Below are 19,263 nucleotides of genomic sequence, written 5' to 3'. Positions count from 1 at the left end.
CCCCGTTTTGTTCAGCTGGGTTTCACTTGCAGGAGAGCTGAGAGAAGGAAAGTGAAAAAGCATTACATTATTTAGGCCTATCAAAAGAAGAGCACTTAGAAATGTCTACATGTGTGATCATTTGGTTAACAAGATAGTTCAGAAATATCGTGGTTTGTGGGAATTTCACTGTTTGTCTCAGTATCCAAGAGTCAAAAACGAATAAATGGTCTATTTTAATGTAGTCTATTGGTAGTATGTCAAACACCAAAAGTAAACTATTTCTCCTTGATTGTTTTGTGTCTACACACAGGCAGCAACATGGCATAATGGAGGAATTCATAAGTTATTTGCAGTGCAGTGTTTAATCTCCACGTGAAGAAAGCCTCATCAGTGAATCATCATTATTCAACTCAACCAATGTAAAACAATCTCTACAGTTTGGATTGATATGAAAGGACAATATGACGAGGAGCTGTAAATGTCTGCTGACTTTTCAGATGTTTGAATGATGAAATGGCAGTGGCTGGATTTTATTGTTCTTTTGAGCCTCTTGTCACTTGAACAGGATGGGCAATTAGATGGAAATAGGCAAAGGGCAGAGGAATGAGATAACTGTCCTGGAACATTGTTGCTAACAACAGTGAACTGATTTTTCAGTGAACAAATAGGAAAAACACATCAGTACATCAGCAGCATTTCTGTAAAGAGGACAGGCATGATGGCAGTTTGCTCTGTTGGTGTTGCAACCGAGCCTGTAAAGTTACAGTTGTCTTCTCTTCCTCTTTATTCATTGACAGCACAGCAGCAGGTCGTCAGTCAGGGGAATAGCCAAAGCACCGCGCCCTCCTCATTTGTCCATCTCTTTCCAATGGCAGCACCCCCACACCCAGAAGGGAGGAGGCAAAGGTGTCAGTACATCGGACTTGGGACTGCACCATTGATAGCAGGCAAAGGGGGGAGCAGAGAGAGGAAGTTGAATCGTGCTAGCTGAGGAGGCTCAGCTGCACAGAAACACCCCCCGAGACGCGGATCCGATTATGCCCGCCGGTGTTCATCAGCATGTTTGATTTGTGACCTGGCAGCCTGTCTCTCCTGAGGTTGGAGATAAGGGCTGGTGCTCCGCCGATTGTGAATGGGGTTCTCACAATATTATCAAATATAAACATCCCCACATTTGACTTCAAGCTGAAGAAAAACATCCCATTGAGTAATGTGGTGGGGAAACATGTTATCTCCCACCTGTTCCAAAGCCAGATTTCACATCCAGAATAAAATCAATATTTGATGGTGACTCTTGGATTGTGTTCTTGCATATGGCTGCAATCAGTCTTGAGGTTCAGTCTGTCTCTTCTCTATTTACTGGGTCTTTAGCAGTCCGACTCCACAGAACTAAACTACAAATATAAGGCTCAGTAAATCACAGCAGTCTGACGGCTCATTGCCCCTCTATTCTGTGCTCTCAGGTGAAATATTAAAACTGGATCCAAGGTCCTCACTGCAGCTTCTCCCTCAAGTCGTCTGTGTGAGACGAATAAAAGATAAAAGCACCAAGCTCAAGGTCAAGATGCAGCTGTGTTTAATGATGCACTGGGAGGAAAATTTCTCCTGTGGCACCATTTATCAGATATGACCCCCCCCCCCCCCCCCCACCCCCTCCATTGTGATTATTTATAGAGCTTTAGGGTAAGTAATACAGCAGAATTCTGGCTGTAACAGAAGGAGGCACGGCACATTGTGTCCCCTGTTGCATAATTTAAAGGTGTGATATGTGTTTACATGAGGCGAGTCACACAGAAGCGATGACGAGGCTGCAAAACCAACCTCGTGTTTTTTTTTGGGGGGGGGGGGTTACTTCACTTCAGTGGCTCATTCACAGCCGTACTGCAGAATACCAGTAGGTGCAAGAGAGGAGGAGAACGAAAAGAAAGGAAAATGCTCACAGGGTGAGTAACCCTCATATGATTGGTGGTTGCCATGGCAACTGATCCCAGCAGTCAGCCCTTGGAAAGTGAGTCACATGAGTGAATTGAAGGAGACAGGAGGCCTAGTGTGTATACATGTTGTTGGCTGATGCAGTACTACTTGGTCATGTGTGTGTGTGTGTGTGTGTGTGTGTGTGTGTCTTGTGGGTGTCTTGTGATGAAAGCAGAGAATTGCTCAGTGTTAGCACGTACAGCAGGGTTAGGATGTCCTCTATATTTTCTAAGACGTTGTAGGTCACATGAGTGGAACATGATGTGCAGTAACAACAGCAACCACCGGATACTTTCACTGTGATAATCTGACACTGACACATATTCTAAATGCTATGACGATAGTCAGGAAGTTATCAGTGGAAAAACAAACTGTCACTCCTGCAGGATATCCTTCAGCATCTAGCACATTGCATTTCTAAATACTATAATCCCCCAAACAGTATCTGTGTCTTTGTTTGACTCATACCTTCTGACACTCAAAGCTTGTTCTGGTGACCGAGGGAGGCTGGTGCCGCTGAAACACTTCTGTACAAACTGCACATATCCTCGTCTCCCACATTGTCGAGGATTATACTCACAACTCCCTGGAACTTCAAATTGAAGGGTCCCAGTGTTCACAAAACCCTGAGTTGTCTGAAAAATGAACAATTACATGCATGAGAGCAACAACAAGAAAAAAAGTCATGCAAACTTCTCTGTTAATCTCTGTCTATTTAGTGAGAATAAAAAGCTTCCCATTAGGCCAGAAGAAATAATATGGAGTGTGGAGCATTGGCAGACAGAGCCAAGGGCAAGATAAATTGATGGAGTCAGAGAGACAAATTACTGTGCCACAAATGATCTACACTTGAGAAACGTTCATTAGGAAGCACATGTCTTTACACCTATTTCAGTCTGCAACAACAGCTAATTAATGTCAGTTAGGTATTAACATCAAGCACTGCCTCTGTAATTGAGGTAAACTGTGTCCGGGTATAGCTTCCATCAATGTAAATATGAACTGATAGGTCTGTATGTTTCTTAAACTACTTCTGCAGATAGAAGAAGAAGAACAAGAACAAGAAGCACACTAATAATAACCACACCAATAATCATAGTAAATAGATAAATAAATAAATAAAATAATCATCATAATTCTCATTAGCGCTGGGAAAGCATTCTTATTAATCCAACCACTTTAGCAGCGTATTAAATCAATTCGTTTGATGTACATGATTGAATGATACATGTGTAATTATTGTATTATTGTCCTGGGAACACTGCAGATGTTTCCCCCCCTTTTTGGATCAATTGCTGACGTGCGCATGAGTCAAACCTGCGTCAGACTTCGTCGTGACAATTGCCATGGTCATTTCTCCATACTATGGGGAGCTCATTTATCCCACAACACAGCCTTAACCACGTGGAAACCAGCGGTGTGGGCAGGTATTTTTTTGCGGAGCTGCAGACCACCGTTAAAGGGGTAAACAGTTGCGATAAGCCTTAACCTGCGCAAGTTAATGCAATTACAGTAACCAAACTTGTGGCAGGCGTTGAGATCCTGCGTCAGATTTAATTTACGCACCATGCGCCCTGTGTGACTGCAAGCGGATCTCGCATCTCTGGGCGCGCAGAGATGTTGTGTGCAGAAACAAGCTGAATGAAGAGACCGTCCACTCACTTTGGATTCATCCTGTCACGCTGACTCGGACGTCACAACCCGCTCTGCTCATTACCTACGGTAAGAATAACCATTCATACTTTGATCAAAGATATGTTTGCTTTACTGAGTCAAATAACCCGTATGTCGTGAATCGTTCGACTGACCAGCTATAGTTCTCCCCGCGCCCCCTCCCCCCCCCCCTCCTCAGCTATTTATTTTTTTAATTGACTTGATAGAGACGATCCTCGTCACCTGACAGGTGGTGGTTTCGCCGCAACATTGACGGTGAACGTTGCTCATAAATCCTCCGTGTTTGACGACGCCGCGCCATGGGTGTCCAAATGTGGCGCGTATACGTGACAAATTCTGCGCGGCTGCTCATCACCTGCGGTCGTGTACTGGGGTTGTTTGCATCTCCGCATCGCTATAATTATGTGATTCATTTGACCTTGACGAGGCATCCGAGGTTATATCCCCGGACAGAGTCAGTCCTCCAGCTGTACGCGAGCCTGTGTGTAACGCGTCTGAAGGATGCCTGAACACGGCCATGCAGGTGCTGTTCTGTACCTGCCAGAATGACTGTGCTGTTCAGGTGGGGGAAAGTAATTCATCAGCACTGGCATCTGTACAAATCTTATATTTTACAATGACACACTTCTCTGCCTGTGATGGCTGCCTGATTGACCCAATAGATCCTACAACAGATCGTCACCTCCGGCTTTGCCACAATCTATCGTCCCCTTCAGTCCTGCCACAGCAGCTCCATGTTATTTGGGGGGGGGGGGGGGGGGGGCATCATGTCTGTCCGTTTGAGAGGGTGAGGGGAGAGATAGGCGACCACGGATGCTGCAGGGATGGGATTTCAATTTTGCAGGAAGAGCCATTGCTTAGCAACCAGACAAGATAAAAGTGGAGTGGATCTTAGAAACAGAGAACCTGTTCTGTTACGTCATCAACACCAAACTGTCTATGGAGAATTGTGAAATATATAGCTACAGGTTCACACATCTGCCTAATTTGACTGCACATGTGGGTCTCAGGGGTCTGAATCCAACACCCCCATTGCTTTGAGGTTTACATCCTTCAGTATCTGCAGCACCTTTTCCTTTGCATTCACGTTTTCTTGCTTCCTTAACACTCTTAAAATCCTGCATTTTTCTCCTCAGTATCGTGGAAAAAACCCGACTTCACCACCACTCGCCATGTTTCCCTCAGATTGATCCTTGAGTCACTCTGTAACAGTCTTGCACTGTGCATGAAGTCCTGCTGTCTCTATGTGCCATCTGTGTCAGCACATACTGTGAAACTCTGAAAGTTGCTGGTGCATTTCTGCATCAACATCAAAAACTTTCATTACAAACATGATTAGAAAGTCAGAGTGAGAATCGGCCATTTGTGTGTAGCGGGCCACCATCCTAGTAACCCGTGAGCAGTAACTGGTACAGTTTGTTACTAATATTAACACTTCCATTCATAAATAAAGTCGGGCAAAACATTGTGTGAACAGTCTGTCAGAGCTCCACTTCACTCGACACACATTAAAATCCCCAAAACTCAGCATCTTGGACATAAAATGTTTGCAAACATGCACATCGCTTCACACCAAATTCAGAGAGTGTTTGATGATGACTCAGTATCGCGTATCTGTCGACTGATGTGAGAAAGGTCACTGCTGTTCTGAGATCTGTGTCGAGCTCTCAGCCTCTGGGCTGCTGCGTGTCGTGACTGCAGGGGCTCAGCGCCGCTGTTGAGGAATGTAATGTGCGTGCTGCTGGTGCGGCCTATGGGAGGGCTCCGAGTCCAGCCGGCTGGCAACCGTTTTTGAGAAGTCACTGAATAAAAGCCCAGCTCTGATGATTTCCGTCGGCTGCATCTGTTTTCAGATTAGAGGTTTGGTGTCCAGATCGAACACTTCTGGTTTCTATTCTCTGCTCTTGAGCTGCCAGAGTGAAAAGTCAAGACAGCTGAACCTGAAATCTGTCTTCAAAGTCCAGTTTCTTTGGTATTTAACCAAGATTGTTAAGATGGCCTTTAGTTAATTCGTTATTTTGCAGTAAATGCTAACTGTCTCACTATGTTTTCTTTGAGGGTTCACGGTCTAGACATTTTGAGCGTTTAATGCTCGCAGCTACAAATTTCCATTTTCATTTAAAAGGATTAGTTCTCCAGTGTTTACAGGGTTTCCCACAGTGTTTTATAGCAGAGGTGGAAATAAAGACCGCCTCCTGTAACATCATTAATAAGGAGCAGAGATGCTTTGTCACCCAGAAAATACCATTAATTTAAAGGGAACTGATTTAACACATCAAAATCAGTCAGGTCTTGGGAGTACTGTAAATGTGAAAAAAAGTAGTTTGAAGACGTTTGTGTCTCCAGAAGGAGCACAGATTACCTCAAGTGATTTCACTGGACTTAGTGTTCGAGCTGTACACTGAAAAAGAAAAGAATATGTGGGAGTGAAGTTGAAAAGTGAGCTCTGAAGCTACTTTAGCCACCGTTAGCATAACACACCTGACTCTCTACCCTAACTGTCTTTGGTGAAGTTGCATTGTGGGTAAGGTAGACACGAGGTTTTAAAAAGGAGAAAAATTAGTGGAATAATTGCGTTTGCTTTTTCAACTGTCCATCTTGAGTCTGTGAGACGTGTTATAGGAGTGTAATGCAAGATTGATGGAGTACTCTTTTAATCAACATGCCTTGTTTAACTGAAATAATCACAAGACAAGTCGTCTCAGGATTGGGGGGGGGGGGGGGGGCTTACCAACAGTAAAATCCTCTTTAACGGAGGAAAATCTGACCTTCAATATATTCTGACACAGTAGCTCTTATACTGTGCTGTTATTTGCACACATGAGTATTAGTGGATTGGATTAACAAAGGGCCTCAAAAGGTGACACACACCAGAGAACTCTACTTTCCAGACAGCTTGTTTCTTTCCAGCTCTTGGTTTCTCTTGGACTCTTCAGCCTCTGACATTTTAAAACAACCTTCCGACAAGACGTTAACGCTGTGTGATGAGAAAGAAATTCTGACGTTAATTAACGATGAAACATGTGCTTGCAGGCTTTAGTTTTATAGCACTACGTTCTCCTGAGACCAGCAGTCACACAGACAGACTGTTCACTGCAGTGCATGCTATTCACATGACTCAACTTTGGTATAATGGGCTCTGCTGTGAAATTGCTTGTAATCCAATATTTGTGTCTCATTCTCCATAATGAAGTGGATTCCTGAAATATACCTCACTTATGGCTCTTAAGTGCTGCAGTGCTACAAGCTTTCCAAAATGCTCCATGTGCTTATTAGCAAACAGGAAACGCAGCGTGCATTATTCTGAACCGAAATGGGTGAAGTCGGAATCAGAAAATAGTGGGAAAAAAGCTGATCACAGTTTCGCAAATTCCAAATTGACATATTAAAATGTCTTGTTTTGTCCAACCAGCAGTTCAAAACACAAAATTCTGGTATTTTTGTCAAAAAATGACTTCAACAAATAATCATCAATAAAAAAATACCACCTTAAGCTGACTTAAGTTTGACTGTTGTGATAACATGTTATGGTTCATTTCTTCCCTAAGCACCTACATTTCCTGTCTGTCTGCAATATTTCTCTTCACAGATTGAAGAAAAAACAGCACAACTTTCTTTCCCTGCTTCCTCCTGATCACCTCAGGCTCTCCTCGCTTCCTCCTCTACCTTCAACCTGAAGGAGCTCCGGTGTTGCAGCCATGCCAAAGAACACCAAGGTGACCCAGAGGGAGCACAGCAATGAGCCGGTCACTGAGTCGGTGGCTGACCTGCTGTCCCTGGAGCACCCCATGGACTATAAGAGCAGTCAGATGAGTATGGGTCTGAGTCCCGGCTCTACTGCCCCAGTAAAGGCCCTGATACCCTCCCCTGACCCAGACGCAGAGGACGGCCGACCGGCCTGGAACAACAAGCTGGAGTACATCCTGGCCCAGGTGGGCTTCTCTGTGGGCCTGGGTAATGTCTGGAGGTTTCCCTACCTGTGCCAAAAGAACGGAGGAGGTAGGTGGATGTATACCTGAACATGATTTTGGTGCATATTATCAGTCTGAATCACAGAAATGTGCAGCCCAATGTGCAAAGTGTAGAAACACTTTATGGATTGGAAGTTTGTTCCTAATTGGGCCACCCATGGTGAACACGTGTCCCCTCAGGGTGCTGAGTAATTGTTAACAAAATAAATGCTGTTATTTTATTTATTCGTGTAAAATCCTCAATAAAATAAGTGGCCAGATGCGTTGTTAACTTAGTAGTAACAATTTAGATTTTATTCTTTTGTTTGGGCATGAGATTTGTTTTGTGTCGTCCACAGCGTAGGATCGGGCGCCTGGCAAGTGTTTGAGACATGATTTGATTGAGAATGCACACTGGTCTCTGAGATTGGCATGACATTTTATGCTGAATTGCTCATCTCATAAAACCACTATTTGCATAGAATTACAAAAAGAAATACGTTCTACTAATTCAGCTCTTATTTCCTCCACCAGATATAAATCAACAAGCTCTGTATTTTCTGTCTGTTGTATCTGACACACACAAACACACACACACACACACACACACACACACACACACACACACACACACACTACTACTAATACTATAATCTAACATAACGTAATACGTAAATGTTCTTCTGTTGACCTAATATTTAATTCAGAATATTGAAGACCACATTGTGTTGGCATTGTTGGGGATCCTTAATTTGCAATTAGAGCAGCTCAGATTATTACGGTATGGATTCTAATGTGGCAGATTTGTCAGCTACACGTTCATTCTGTGAACTCTACTCCAGCATCGTGTTATCCAATTTATTGATTTCAAGCACATCACAAATAAAACCAATGTTTTTGGGTAGATTTGCATCCTCACTTAATCTCTCACCATTCCCTTATAAAAGTCCTGCTCAGTTTGCCTGTTGACGGTCAACATTGAGGGGTCTGGCACAACGCTGCGAGATCCTCCTGTTTAGTTTATATTTGCTGTTCTTGCAGGTTTCTCAGCCCTATCTCTTTGGTTTTGTGATTTACTGGTTGTATGGTGAAATGATAAGGGGGCGATGACTGAGCCGGAGGAAGTGGAGGAGTAAATACTAATTTGCAGGGCTTTCAGACATTGTTGGTTTTACTTCGGGTAGGAGGTGTGTGTAAAGAGGCTATTTGAGACGCATGATATAACAAAGCTGAAGCATATTAATCAGAGTGTTTGCAGTCATGAGTGTGTATCCCCTGCTGGATTCTGACTCTGTGGGAGGTGTTGTATTGTCTTGTCTGGGCTTGTTCCCGAGATGAGGACAAACTCTCTTGTCCATTACGTTGTCTTTTTCTGTCTCTTTCGCAGCACTTCTAGTCAAGTGAAGGTTTACATTGTTTTCTTTCATCACAAAGATCAGTCACAAAGTAACGTTATATACTCAACAACGAAATAGCATGTTGACAGACTTACGCACCTCATCTAGCTCACCAAGTTTGCCTCAGTGGAGCAATGAAGACATTTATCTTGCCCTACAGATGCACAATTGAATTAATTCGTCTGTAGTATCTTGCTTGTGTTTCCTGGTGGAACTTGCATTACGTAAGTTAACATTTGTCTTCACTGCAGAGCGCAGCAGTCCAGAGGAGACAAAAGCACCAAGTAAACCTTTTTTCAGGACAGATGATGTTCTTTATGAAGCTGTGAAGGCAAAGTGATGAAGACATTACGACAAGAGGCACAAGATTAAAGGGTCGATCTGAGGAGCCTGAATGTGCTCAGAAAAGGTCAGGGAGTTACCGAAAACATGAGGATGTATCCTCTGAGGAGCATGAATACCTGCTGCATGTTTCATTGAAATCTATACGTTCATTGACCAGTAGATGGTTGTGTTGCAGACTTTTTAAACGTGTTCGACTTTTCTTCATTCCACAATGAACCCATCAAGGAGAAACAAAGAAACAGAAATAAAGTTGAATTTGACAGACTATGACTACCACACCTATTTATACACATTTGCTCTGAACAAACACAAATACAGCATGTCAGACAATCAATCAGTCTTAAAGTGTCTGCAGCTGCTACACCTCAGGTTATAATAGACCTTATTTTGCCAATCATACAGATCTATATCATCGAGTCTGAAGTCAACCTGAGATTGACTGTGTTCTGTATCGATATCTCCGTGATTTTACCACAAATACTTTCATTAAGAATATATTTGAACCTTATAAATCCAGAGAGCCAGAATAAATGTCAATATGTAGTTAGAATAACAGCACCATCCTCAAGGTAACCACACTGAGCTGGTCCTGACCACTTTTTGATTTGCTCTGTTCTGTGTGTGTTCTGCTCAGAATAGACATCAAAGATCAGTGAAAGTAGGCAGTGACACAGAAGTCACTTCTAACGGTCCGGATAATAGCACTACTGTGTAACACAACGCTGTGTGTCTGTCTTTGTTTCCTTTGTCCGCTGCTTGCTCTAATAGCCACTCACAACGTTATCAGTATTTTTGATGGAGTGAAGCGTCATTTGTTTTCAGCCTGGAAACACGCTGCTCCTCCCAGCTGTCCGTCAGCGTGAGCCCGTCCTCTCTGCTGTGGATGGTTTGTCACCATGGTGCCCTTTCATGTCCTGACGTGAAGGACGGACCGGACATGACTTGTTGTCTTTGAGTGCCCTCTCCATTATTCCTTCTGCAAAAAAAAGAGGAAAAGTGTGAGAGGGAAGAGAGGGATGAATAATGAAGAGAATAGACTCACTGAGAGAATTTAACAATGTCCCTTTTGTTGTTTTACAATGAGCTTTTGTACTTCACCATCCATGGATTTCTAACATTCGGATAACCAAAGCAGCTGAACACTCTGCAGTAATGCCTCTTTCCTCTGTCCCTCCTCTATCTCAGGTGCATACCTGGTGCCCTACTTCGTTCTCCTCATCCTCATCGGCATCCCCCTGTTCTTCCTGGAGCTGGCAGTGGGTCAGAGGATCAGGCGTGGCAGCATCGGGGTGTGGAACTACGTCTACCCACAGCTGGGAGGCATCGGGGTTTCCAGTCTGATGGTAAGCGCAAACATGAGCCCATTAACCAATTCAAATGTCATACTGGTCGCACTTTACAACATGCAACAGAGTTGCAAAGTGGAATCGGGTACTTCTTTTGGTAGGTTTTCCTCTTTATCTATTCCCATTTAAATGTTATATTTCAACAATATCCCCAGTCTTACTTCACAGAATAGCATGCTAACGTTCATCATCATACCACATCAGCGTTACAAAGTTGGCTGTAAAATGGGAGTTTCATTCATGAGGTCAGCATGACATCATGGCTATTACCATGTAATCAGGTGGTCTTCACTGTGTCAAACGTCCAGTGGGGAAGTCCATTTTGCTGCAGGAGAGATTGGAGAAGTTTCTGTGGTATTTTGATGCTTTTTTTTGCCATGAAAACTTCCCACTGGAGTCTATTGTAGGTGAAATGAATTAAAGTCGACTACAGCCACTCTCTCCACTCACCTGTCTCGTCAAAGAAACCTGTCCTGTTAAGCTGTTTCAGTGCCTACCTTCTGGAGGAAATCTGATTTATTAATGAACCTACTAATATTTGATGTCTTATTATTAGTGGAAAAACACATGACGTATTTTTTTCCAGTCAGACATTCAGACTGTAAAACAATAAAATGAGCTACAATTTCAGGAGATACTCACCAACCAAAGGGGCGTCACCCATTTCTTATTAGCTTTTAATGACTTATCACTGATCTGTTACACATTAACAAATTATTAACAGTTAATAAACCTGTGCGTGATCATTTATTACCCCTTTCATCAAGCGCCATAAAGAGTAATGTTGTATCGTAATTATTGTACACATGATTACAACAGGCTTTGAAGAAACGCAATCTGTATTTCAGATCCTGAAACACCAACTTCATGTTATTGGATTTGTGTAAAATGGTAATTTTGTTGTGTGCAGAGATAACAAACGTGCTGTAGCACTCAGTCTACTGGACTCCCCTCTGCCTGCTCGTATTGCTTCCTCTTGATGTTTAACAGCAAGCAGCATGCAAAGACCAGCGTTCATCACCGTCATAATCTGTCCCCATCATCTGCCGGAGTAGTGACCCATCGTGCACCCATCCCATCAGCGTCATCCGCCTAAAGCAGTCAGGGATTGACTGCGTCAGTCCTTCTGTTTGTCGCTCCTTTTGATCACGATTTCGTCAATCTAGTGATAAAGAGAGGGGGGGGGGGCCTGTCCTGGCGCAGTTAGGTGTGTGGCAGCCTGGCCATTCAGCAGCTATAAATACCTTCTCATAGAAGACCCCAGCTCAATAATTCATCCACTTTAGCTGTGTGCTCAGCGTCTGCGCTCTGACTCAAGAAGAGGTGTTCACCTCAACACAATGCATGCTGTTTGTCGACAGTGCTGTTTGTGTGTTTTTGTGGAGAGGCAGTGATTGTTTTTTAGGAGTGATAAGTATTCCTTTTTCCTCTCATTTCCCTCTTCAGGTTTGCGGTTTTGTGGGCCTCTACTACAATGTGATTATCGGCTGGAGCATCTTCTATTTCGTCCAGTCTTTCCAGTATCCACTGCCTTGGGCTGAGTGCCCCATCCAAATAAATGGAACCCAAGCCAGTGAGTGCACAACACAAGGCCACCGCACAACACAGCTGCAACTATAACGGAGATGTGCGGCACAAGACAAGTGCGCATACAAAAGAGCCTTCTATTGTGAAGCCCTTGACACCACACAGAGGACATACTAATACCTGCAAGACAATTCCATATTCAGCAAAGCATCTCTGCAGACGCACACAGGCTGCCCAGTGCTTCGCAGGGTGGTGCTTAAAGCTGCAGAAGGTGTCTTTGCATTGAAACAGCTTGCCTCGCTGTGGCTCTGCAGTGAAGCAGCAGTGCCTCTGCAGGCAAACAGAAAAGAGTTTGTGCTGTCTCTATAGAGCGTCATCCTACAGAGCAGCTCTATTGGCGAGGCCTGTCAGATGGTATGACCCGGCCGACAGTGTCAGTACCTCGTATAGCTGGCGGCCTGTGGTGGAGGCACATGCGGCAGAGTAAAGGGCATCAGCTTAACATTAGAGGGCAGGATGTCAACTCTGCTTATGATTATGAATGCAGCAGGGACACTCTGGAGCGCCTTACAGGATTCAGTTAAGCTATGTGCAGTAGTAGAAGCACTGAGATTAAGTACATTTACTCAACTACAATTATGAAGTACCTTTACTTTACTTGAGTATTTTTTAAATATGCTTTGTACCGTTGTTCTTTATACTCCACTACATGTTTCCGACAGTTACTTGCATTTGTTACTTTGCAGATGAAAGGAACTCTGTGGAGTTTTTGACGAGTAGCACGACAGAGCGATGCACATCGCTCCGTAGTCGGTCCCATTTTGTGTGTCCTGTGCTTTAAGTTGAAGTTTTCTGGAAATCTTATTTACGATACTGTTTATGCCATTTCTCTCGTCGTTGCTGTTGTAGTCGTGGTGCCGGAGTGTGAGAAGAGCTCGGCCACCACTTACTTCTGGTACCGCCAGGCTCTCAACATCACCAGCACCATCGACGACACGGGCGGCCTGAACTGGAAGATGACCCTCTCCCTGCTTGTGGCTTGGATCTTGGTCTGCCTGGCTGTCATCAAGGGCATTCAGTCCTCTGGGAAGGTACGGGGTCTCCATGGCTTCACAGAAGGGGCAGAGCCTTCAGAGATTACAACATATAAAGATGCATTGTTTTAACAATCAATAATTCCTCATTATCAGTGAGTGTTTTATTCACTTTGCCAATGCTTTTCAGTGAAAGGTGAGGTTCTAAAGCCTCTTTAAAGCACTTGTCTATTTTTGGATCTCATCTATATTATGCAAGAGAGACACATGCAACATTAATAAGCTTAAACTGAACAAAGCAAAGACCGGTTCAGGATGCAGATGGAAAATGCTTAGTTTGGCAACAACTGCAACAACATCCTGTCATCTCCATCCAGGGACCACAGCGCAACCACCAGCCCACTATTTCAATAGGAAAATAAATGGATGGCCAAGGTTCGACATGGTTTTTTAAACACAAAACGTCGTAATCCAATTATCATCGTCCGTTTACTGCAATGATTACGCAAAATGCTGTGGGAAGGATTTTTGATTCCTCTTTCCAAACTACCACATTTGGTAAGATTTCACAGATTCATTGCCAAACAAACACAAAGCACATGTGTGTGTGTGTGTGTGTGTGTGTGTGTGTGTGTGTGTGTGTGTGTGTTTATTGTTGCAGTTTTTCTCCATGTGTGAGGCACAGAAAAGCGTGTCCATGGCAACACTGTGTAACAGACTTGACTTTCTCGCTCTCTCAATCTCTCTCTCTCTCTCTCTCTCTCTCTCTCTCTCTCTCTCTCTCTCTCTCTCTCTCTCTCTCTCTCTCTCTCTCTCTCTCAGGTGATGTACTTCAGCTCTCTCTTCCCGTATTTGGTGCTTTTCTGTTTCCTGGTGCGAGGTTTGATGCTGAAGGGAGCGGTGGACGGCATCGCTCACATGTTCACCCCTAAGGTGAGATGAAAAAAAATTAAAATAAATTGGCAAGGCAACTGTAAAACAGGGTTGCCTCGGCAGAATTGGGATTTTCACAATCCAAATAATACAATATATAGAAATTTGCTGAGATTGCTGTAATCTTAAACTCACTGCTGGGTAGTTTTTTTTTGACTGTCAGTCAAACAGATATGTAACACGAGTGACACTTTGTCTATGCAAGCTGCTCAGCCATGAGATGGTCAGATCCACTCATGCATAGATGTCATTACGTAATATCCACAGTCACGTGTTGGGTTGATGTCCCCCTCTAGTGGTGAATATGTAAAACGACATGGAATATTTTAACCTGCACTTTGCTATCTGCTCTATATGGTCATCGTGCAATACTCATTTTGTAGTTGGGTTATCTGCTGGCATCACATAGCAGTGCAGTATATTGCAACAAGAGTAAACATATAGATGTCTCTGTTACTCTTGCATTTGGAATTATTTTAATTAAAAAGATAGTTTGAATTGGAGATAAAACCAGAAAACATATTATTTGTAGTAGTTGCACTTTCAGTTTCCACAGACTCCGACGTGTAAACTATTGTTCAAACCCACATCACTTTTAATTCTATTTCCAATCCCAAAGTTTCCATCTGTCCATTATCTGTATAATCGCTTGTCCTCGTCAGGGTCGCGGGGCGGCTGGAGCCGATCCCAGCTGACACCGGGCGAAGGCAGAAAATGACAGACAAGCATTCACACTCATATTCACACCTACGGGCAATTTAGATTCATCAATTAATAAGATGCATGTCTTTGGACTGTGGGAGGAACCCGGAGAAAACCCCCAAAGATACTAAATATGCTGAGTCACATATGAATGTACAAATGTATACAATGTATGAAATAATGTACAAAACATATTTTTCAATTTGTTATATCAGAGCAATCCAGTGTTAAAGGAGGCACAATAAAACAGGCTTGATATAACATCAAGGTTATTAAAATTTTTTTGAATATCACATTTTTGCTCTCTCTTGTCTCCAGTTGGAAAAGATGTTGGAGCCGCAGGTGTGGAGAGAAGCAGCCACGCAGGTCTTCTTTGCTCTCGGTCTGGGCTTCGGAGGCGTCATTGCTTTCTCCAGCTACAACAAGCGAGACAATAACTGCCACTTTGATGCAGCGCTGGTCTCCACCATCAACTTTGTTACCTCCATCTTGGCCACTTTAGTTGTGTTTGCCGTCCTGGGGTTCAAGGCGAATGTCATGAACGAGAAGTGTGTCGTTGAGTGAGTGTGTCCTACTGTAACAAGTGCCACCTGACCAGTCTCTCTTTTTTACAATAACCTTTACTCACTAACTCGTCCTCCTTCTCCACATCTCCTATTTTCTATGTGCAGTAATGCAGAGAAGATTCTGGGCTTCCTAAACACAGGCGTGCTGAGCAACGAGCTCATCCCTCCTCACATCAACTTCTCCCACCTGTCCACCCAGGACTACGCCGAGATGTACGCCGTCATTAAGACGGTGAAGGACGACAGCTTCGGACAGCTGGGCCTGGACGCCTGTTTGCTGGAGGACGAGCTCAACAAGGTCAGAGGAGGAGAACTCACGAGCTGAAAGGAGTGTGATTGTTGAGTCTTTGAGAGTAATCTTGTTTAGCAAGATTTAGTTTGTGTTTGTGATGATACGTGACAAGTTGTCCTAATATTTAAAAAATAAGCGACAAAGGGAAGGTTAAAAGTACCAGGATGCGAAGCAAAGCACCGTTTCCTCTAGAGCTGCAAAAAATAGATTTAACAATCAATCAAATTGACAATCAATTTAGTGTTTCAGTCATTTTTCAAGCAACAATTTGTTTTTCTTTGTCATCGTAAATTAAATGTTTTGGTCAGATTAAAAAAGCATCAATCATTTTGGACTTTGGGGAATTATAATGACCATGTTTTGAATCTATAAAAACAAGTTCATCAATAGATTGAGAAAATCATTGGCAGAATAATCAATAATAAATATAATTGTTAGTTGCAGCCCCAGTTTCCTCACCATAGTCTGTTATTGCACCCACACATTGACCACCAGTCAAAATGCAGTATGTTGAACCAGATGCATTTCACTTTGTCCTCCACCTCCCTCTCTTGTCCTCCAGGCGGTTCAGGGCACTGGTCTGGCGTTCATCGCCTTCACAGAGGCCATGACACATTTCCCTGCCAGTCCCTTCTGGTCTGTCATGTTCTTCTTCATGTTGATCAACCTGGGTCTGGGAAGCATGATCGGCACCATGACCGGCATCACCACACCCATTCTAGATGCTTTCAAGATCCGCAAAGAGATCCTGTGTGGTGAGTTGACTGTTATCAAACTCAAACATCTTAAACATGAAATTGAAGTGCTTGTGATTCTCACTGGATGTTTCTTCTTATTTGTCTCAGTGGCTTGCTGCATCATAGCCTTCCTGCTAGGCCTGCTGTTTGTGCAGCGCTCAGGGAACTACTTTGTCACCATGTTTGACGACTACTCCGCTGGTTTGCCTCTCACTGTGGTGGTGTTCCTGGAGAACATCTCTGTGGCCTGGATCTACGGCACTAAGAGGTAACTCCACTGGATACGTAGACGCAGCCATATTTGGATATAATTAATTTGAAGGCAGCGTGTAGACATTTGCAGTATTAAATTAATTTGTGATCTGTTTGAAAACGGCTGTATATATATATATATATATATACACGCCATACAGCCTACTTAACACGTTCTCCTTAATTTAAGTCAATTTTATTTATATAGCCCCCTATCACAAATCACATATTTAAGGCTTTAGGTGGGACATTAGGTTTGGGCCTGGTATTGTGCATTGATCATTGCCATAGCCAACTGGGACAGAGATGGAACTCCTTCAAACTCATTCTTTCTTTCTTTCACTTACTCGCAGGTTCATGCAGGACCTGGAGGACATGCTTGGTTTCAGGCCGCACTCCTTCTATTACTACATGTGGAGGTACGTGTCGCCAGCTATCCTGGTGGTTCTCATTGTCGCCACTGTCATCGAGATGGCCATCAGTCCTGCAGGATACAACGCCTGGGTGGAGGCTGAGGTCAGTGGTTATGTGTGTTTACACATAGTAAGAAGGAGAGTGGGAAAGGAGATAAACATTTCTTCATGCTCGTCTGTCTGCACTCTTTGTTTGCCAGGGCGCTGAGAGTTTCCACAGCTACCCTCCCTGGGCTTTAGCCATGGCCTACTCCCTCATCGTGCTGGCAATGCTGCCTTTACCCCTCGTCTTCATCGTCCGCCACTTCAACCTGATCTCAGATGGCTCCAACAAGCTGTCCGTCTCCTACCGTAAAGGCATGATGAAGGAGATCTCCAACCTGGAAGAGCAGGACGAGCAGCGCTTCATCCTCAACAAGAACCCCAGCGAGGCTCCTTCCCCGATGCCCGCCCACCGCCCCTACCTGGGCCCCGGCGGCACCCAGGAGATGACCAACACCAACTACGGCACCAGCACCAAGACGGGCTACCAGAACATTGGCTCGCCCGAGTCTGAGCTATGATCCACTGAGCTCATAGATCCTCCCGACTGTTAAACCCCAGCCCTGCTTGGAGAGAGGGAAACAGGAAGTAAGGGAGGAACAAAGGAAGTCAAGAGGGAGAGAAAATCCACTGCCAGTTGTTGCAGCGTTCTTCACACCTTAACCCCCAGAGCTGAGTCCCTCTATCCCCCTTTTTTCTGCCATAGGATCTGTGCTGCCAAATCCCAGCTAAAATGAAGGGATCGTGGGAATGTGAGTCCCACCAGATCTGACAACCTTTTCCATCTGTCAATGTATTAAAGGGGCAGAGAGAGAGGGACAGAGACAAGAACAGAGGGAGCAATGAAAGGTCCACTGAGGGCTTCAATTCAGGCTGTTTTGTCCTAAGCTATGGCCGAGGTTAAGCTGTGTGCAGCGCTAAAATGCTTTACGTTGTGCTGAACCATGTGTTCACCAGTTTGGAGAAGGTTATTTTTGAGACAGTTGGATGTTCCGCGATCGAGGAGATCATCGTCTCTTTCTGGTTCAGTTGTAGAAGATTGTTCTTTGTGGGGTTAGAATGGAAGGAGACTCAGACAAGAAAAATATTGTCATGATCGGTATCACCGTGTGAGAAAATGTCTCATCTAGAAAACAAAATGATTACAAATGCATCCATACCAGTATGTAATAAGTGATTCTGATAGTGTAAACAGTGTTTCAAGCACATTCCATCTTTATTGTGCCGCTCATGCATCAGCAATAATAACCAGTCAAAGTAGGGTCCTCGTAAAACTGTGGATCTCCTTCTATCCCCACTGATGTAGAATACTGTACATATGTGTTGTGTAATAGTCTGAGATGTCGCCGTAAATTGGGTCTATACAAATTATTGGAAACTTTTCACCTCTTCCTTTCTTCTCGGTGAACACCGAAGCACAGTCTCCTGCTATTGTTTTAGAGCATCTCTGAGCCGTAACACAGAGCAGCACTTTTCTTTGAAACGACCTTTCTCCTCGACAAACGAGGTTCTGGAGCTGTTGCTAACAGCGCTGCACACGTCGTCTCTGTGCTGTTCCTGTCGCAGCTGGTCTAGACAAAGCTTTTCCATTTGAATCAATCCTTTTAATCAAGCGATTCCATTTGAATTGATGCCTTAAAAGGGCAGAGGGGGCAGTGCACGTGCAGAGATAAGCAGAGAGGCTTCACTCTTGTCTGTGTGTTAGAGAGCCAGGCGCAGAAGGAATAGGAAAATGTGAGCATTGTCTTTGTATACGTACAGACGTGCAAGTGTGTGTGCGTCAGTGTGTCGTCTGCCGCCGAATGAGAGCTCCTGGTGACCCTGCTGCTTTAAAAATAGAGCTGCGTTTCCCAGGGGAAGCTGTGGCAACGCACCATAGATACAGATCCTCTTCTGATGCGGAGGAGGAGGAAGAGAGCGGACACCTTGCTTTGTCTGCTTCACCTGCACGGCTGTTTGTTCAGCAATACACAGCCGCGCTTTGGCTTTATCATACGTCACCCCTACGAGGAAGATGTTTGGGTTTAATTGTTGTACATTCCTCAAATTATGACCACTACGGACATCATTTCATAAGCTCTACAATTTACACTTTGA

At 44.0% G+C, this 19,263-nt stretch overlaps 1 protein-coding gene across 1 annotated transcript; it reads left to right on the top strand.

The window, feature by feature from the left end:
* Window positions 1-7,328: 7,328 nt before the first annotated feature.
* Window positions 7,329-17,687, top strand: slc6a17 (solute carrier family 6 member 17; the record flags this gene model as incomplete). Its single annotated transcript, XM_079274389.1, has 11 exons — window positions 7,329-7,629; window positions 10,508-10,665; window positions 12,115-12,241; window positions 13,105-13,286; window positions 14,052-14,162; window positions 15,183-15,424; window positions 15,536-15,728; window positions 16,285-16,477; window positions 16,568-16,727; window positions 17,065-17,227; window positions 17,325-17,687. 11 exons carry the CDS (start codon window positions 7,329-7,331, stop codon window positions 17,685-17,687), a joined length of 2,193 nt encoding a protein of 730 aa, XP_079130515.1.
* Window positions 17,688-19,263: the final 1,576 nt, after the last annotated feature.

The sequence above is a fragment of the Melanostigma gelatinosum genome, assembly GCF_949748355.1.
Source record: "Melanostigma gelatinosum genome assembly, chromosome: 8".
Lineage (NCBI taxonomy): Eukaryota > Metazoa > Chordata > Actinopteri > Perciformes > Zoarcidae > Melanostigma > Melanostigma gelatinosum.
This window is presented reverse-complemented; position numbering and strand designations above follow the sequence as displayed.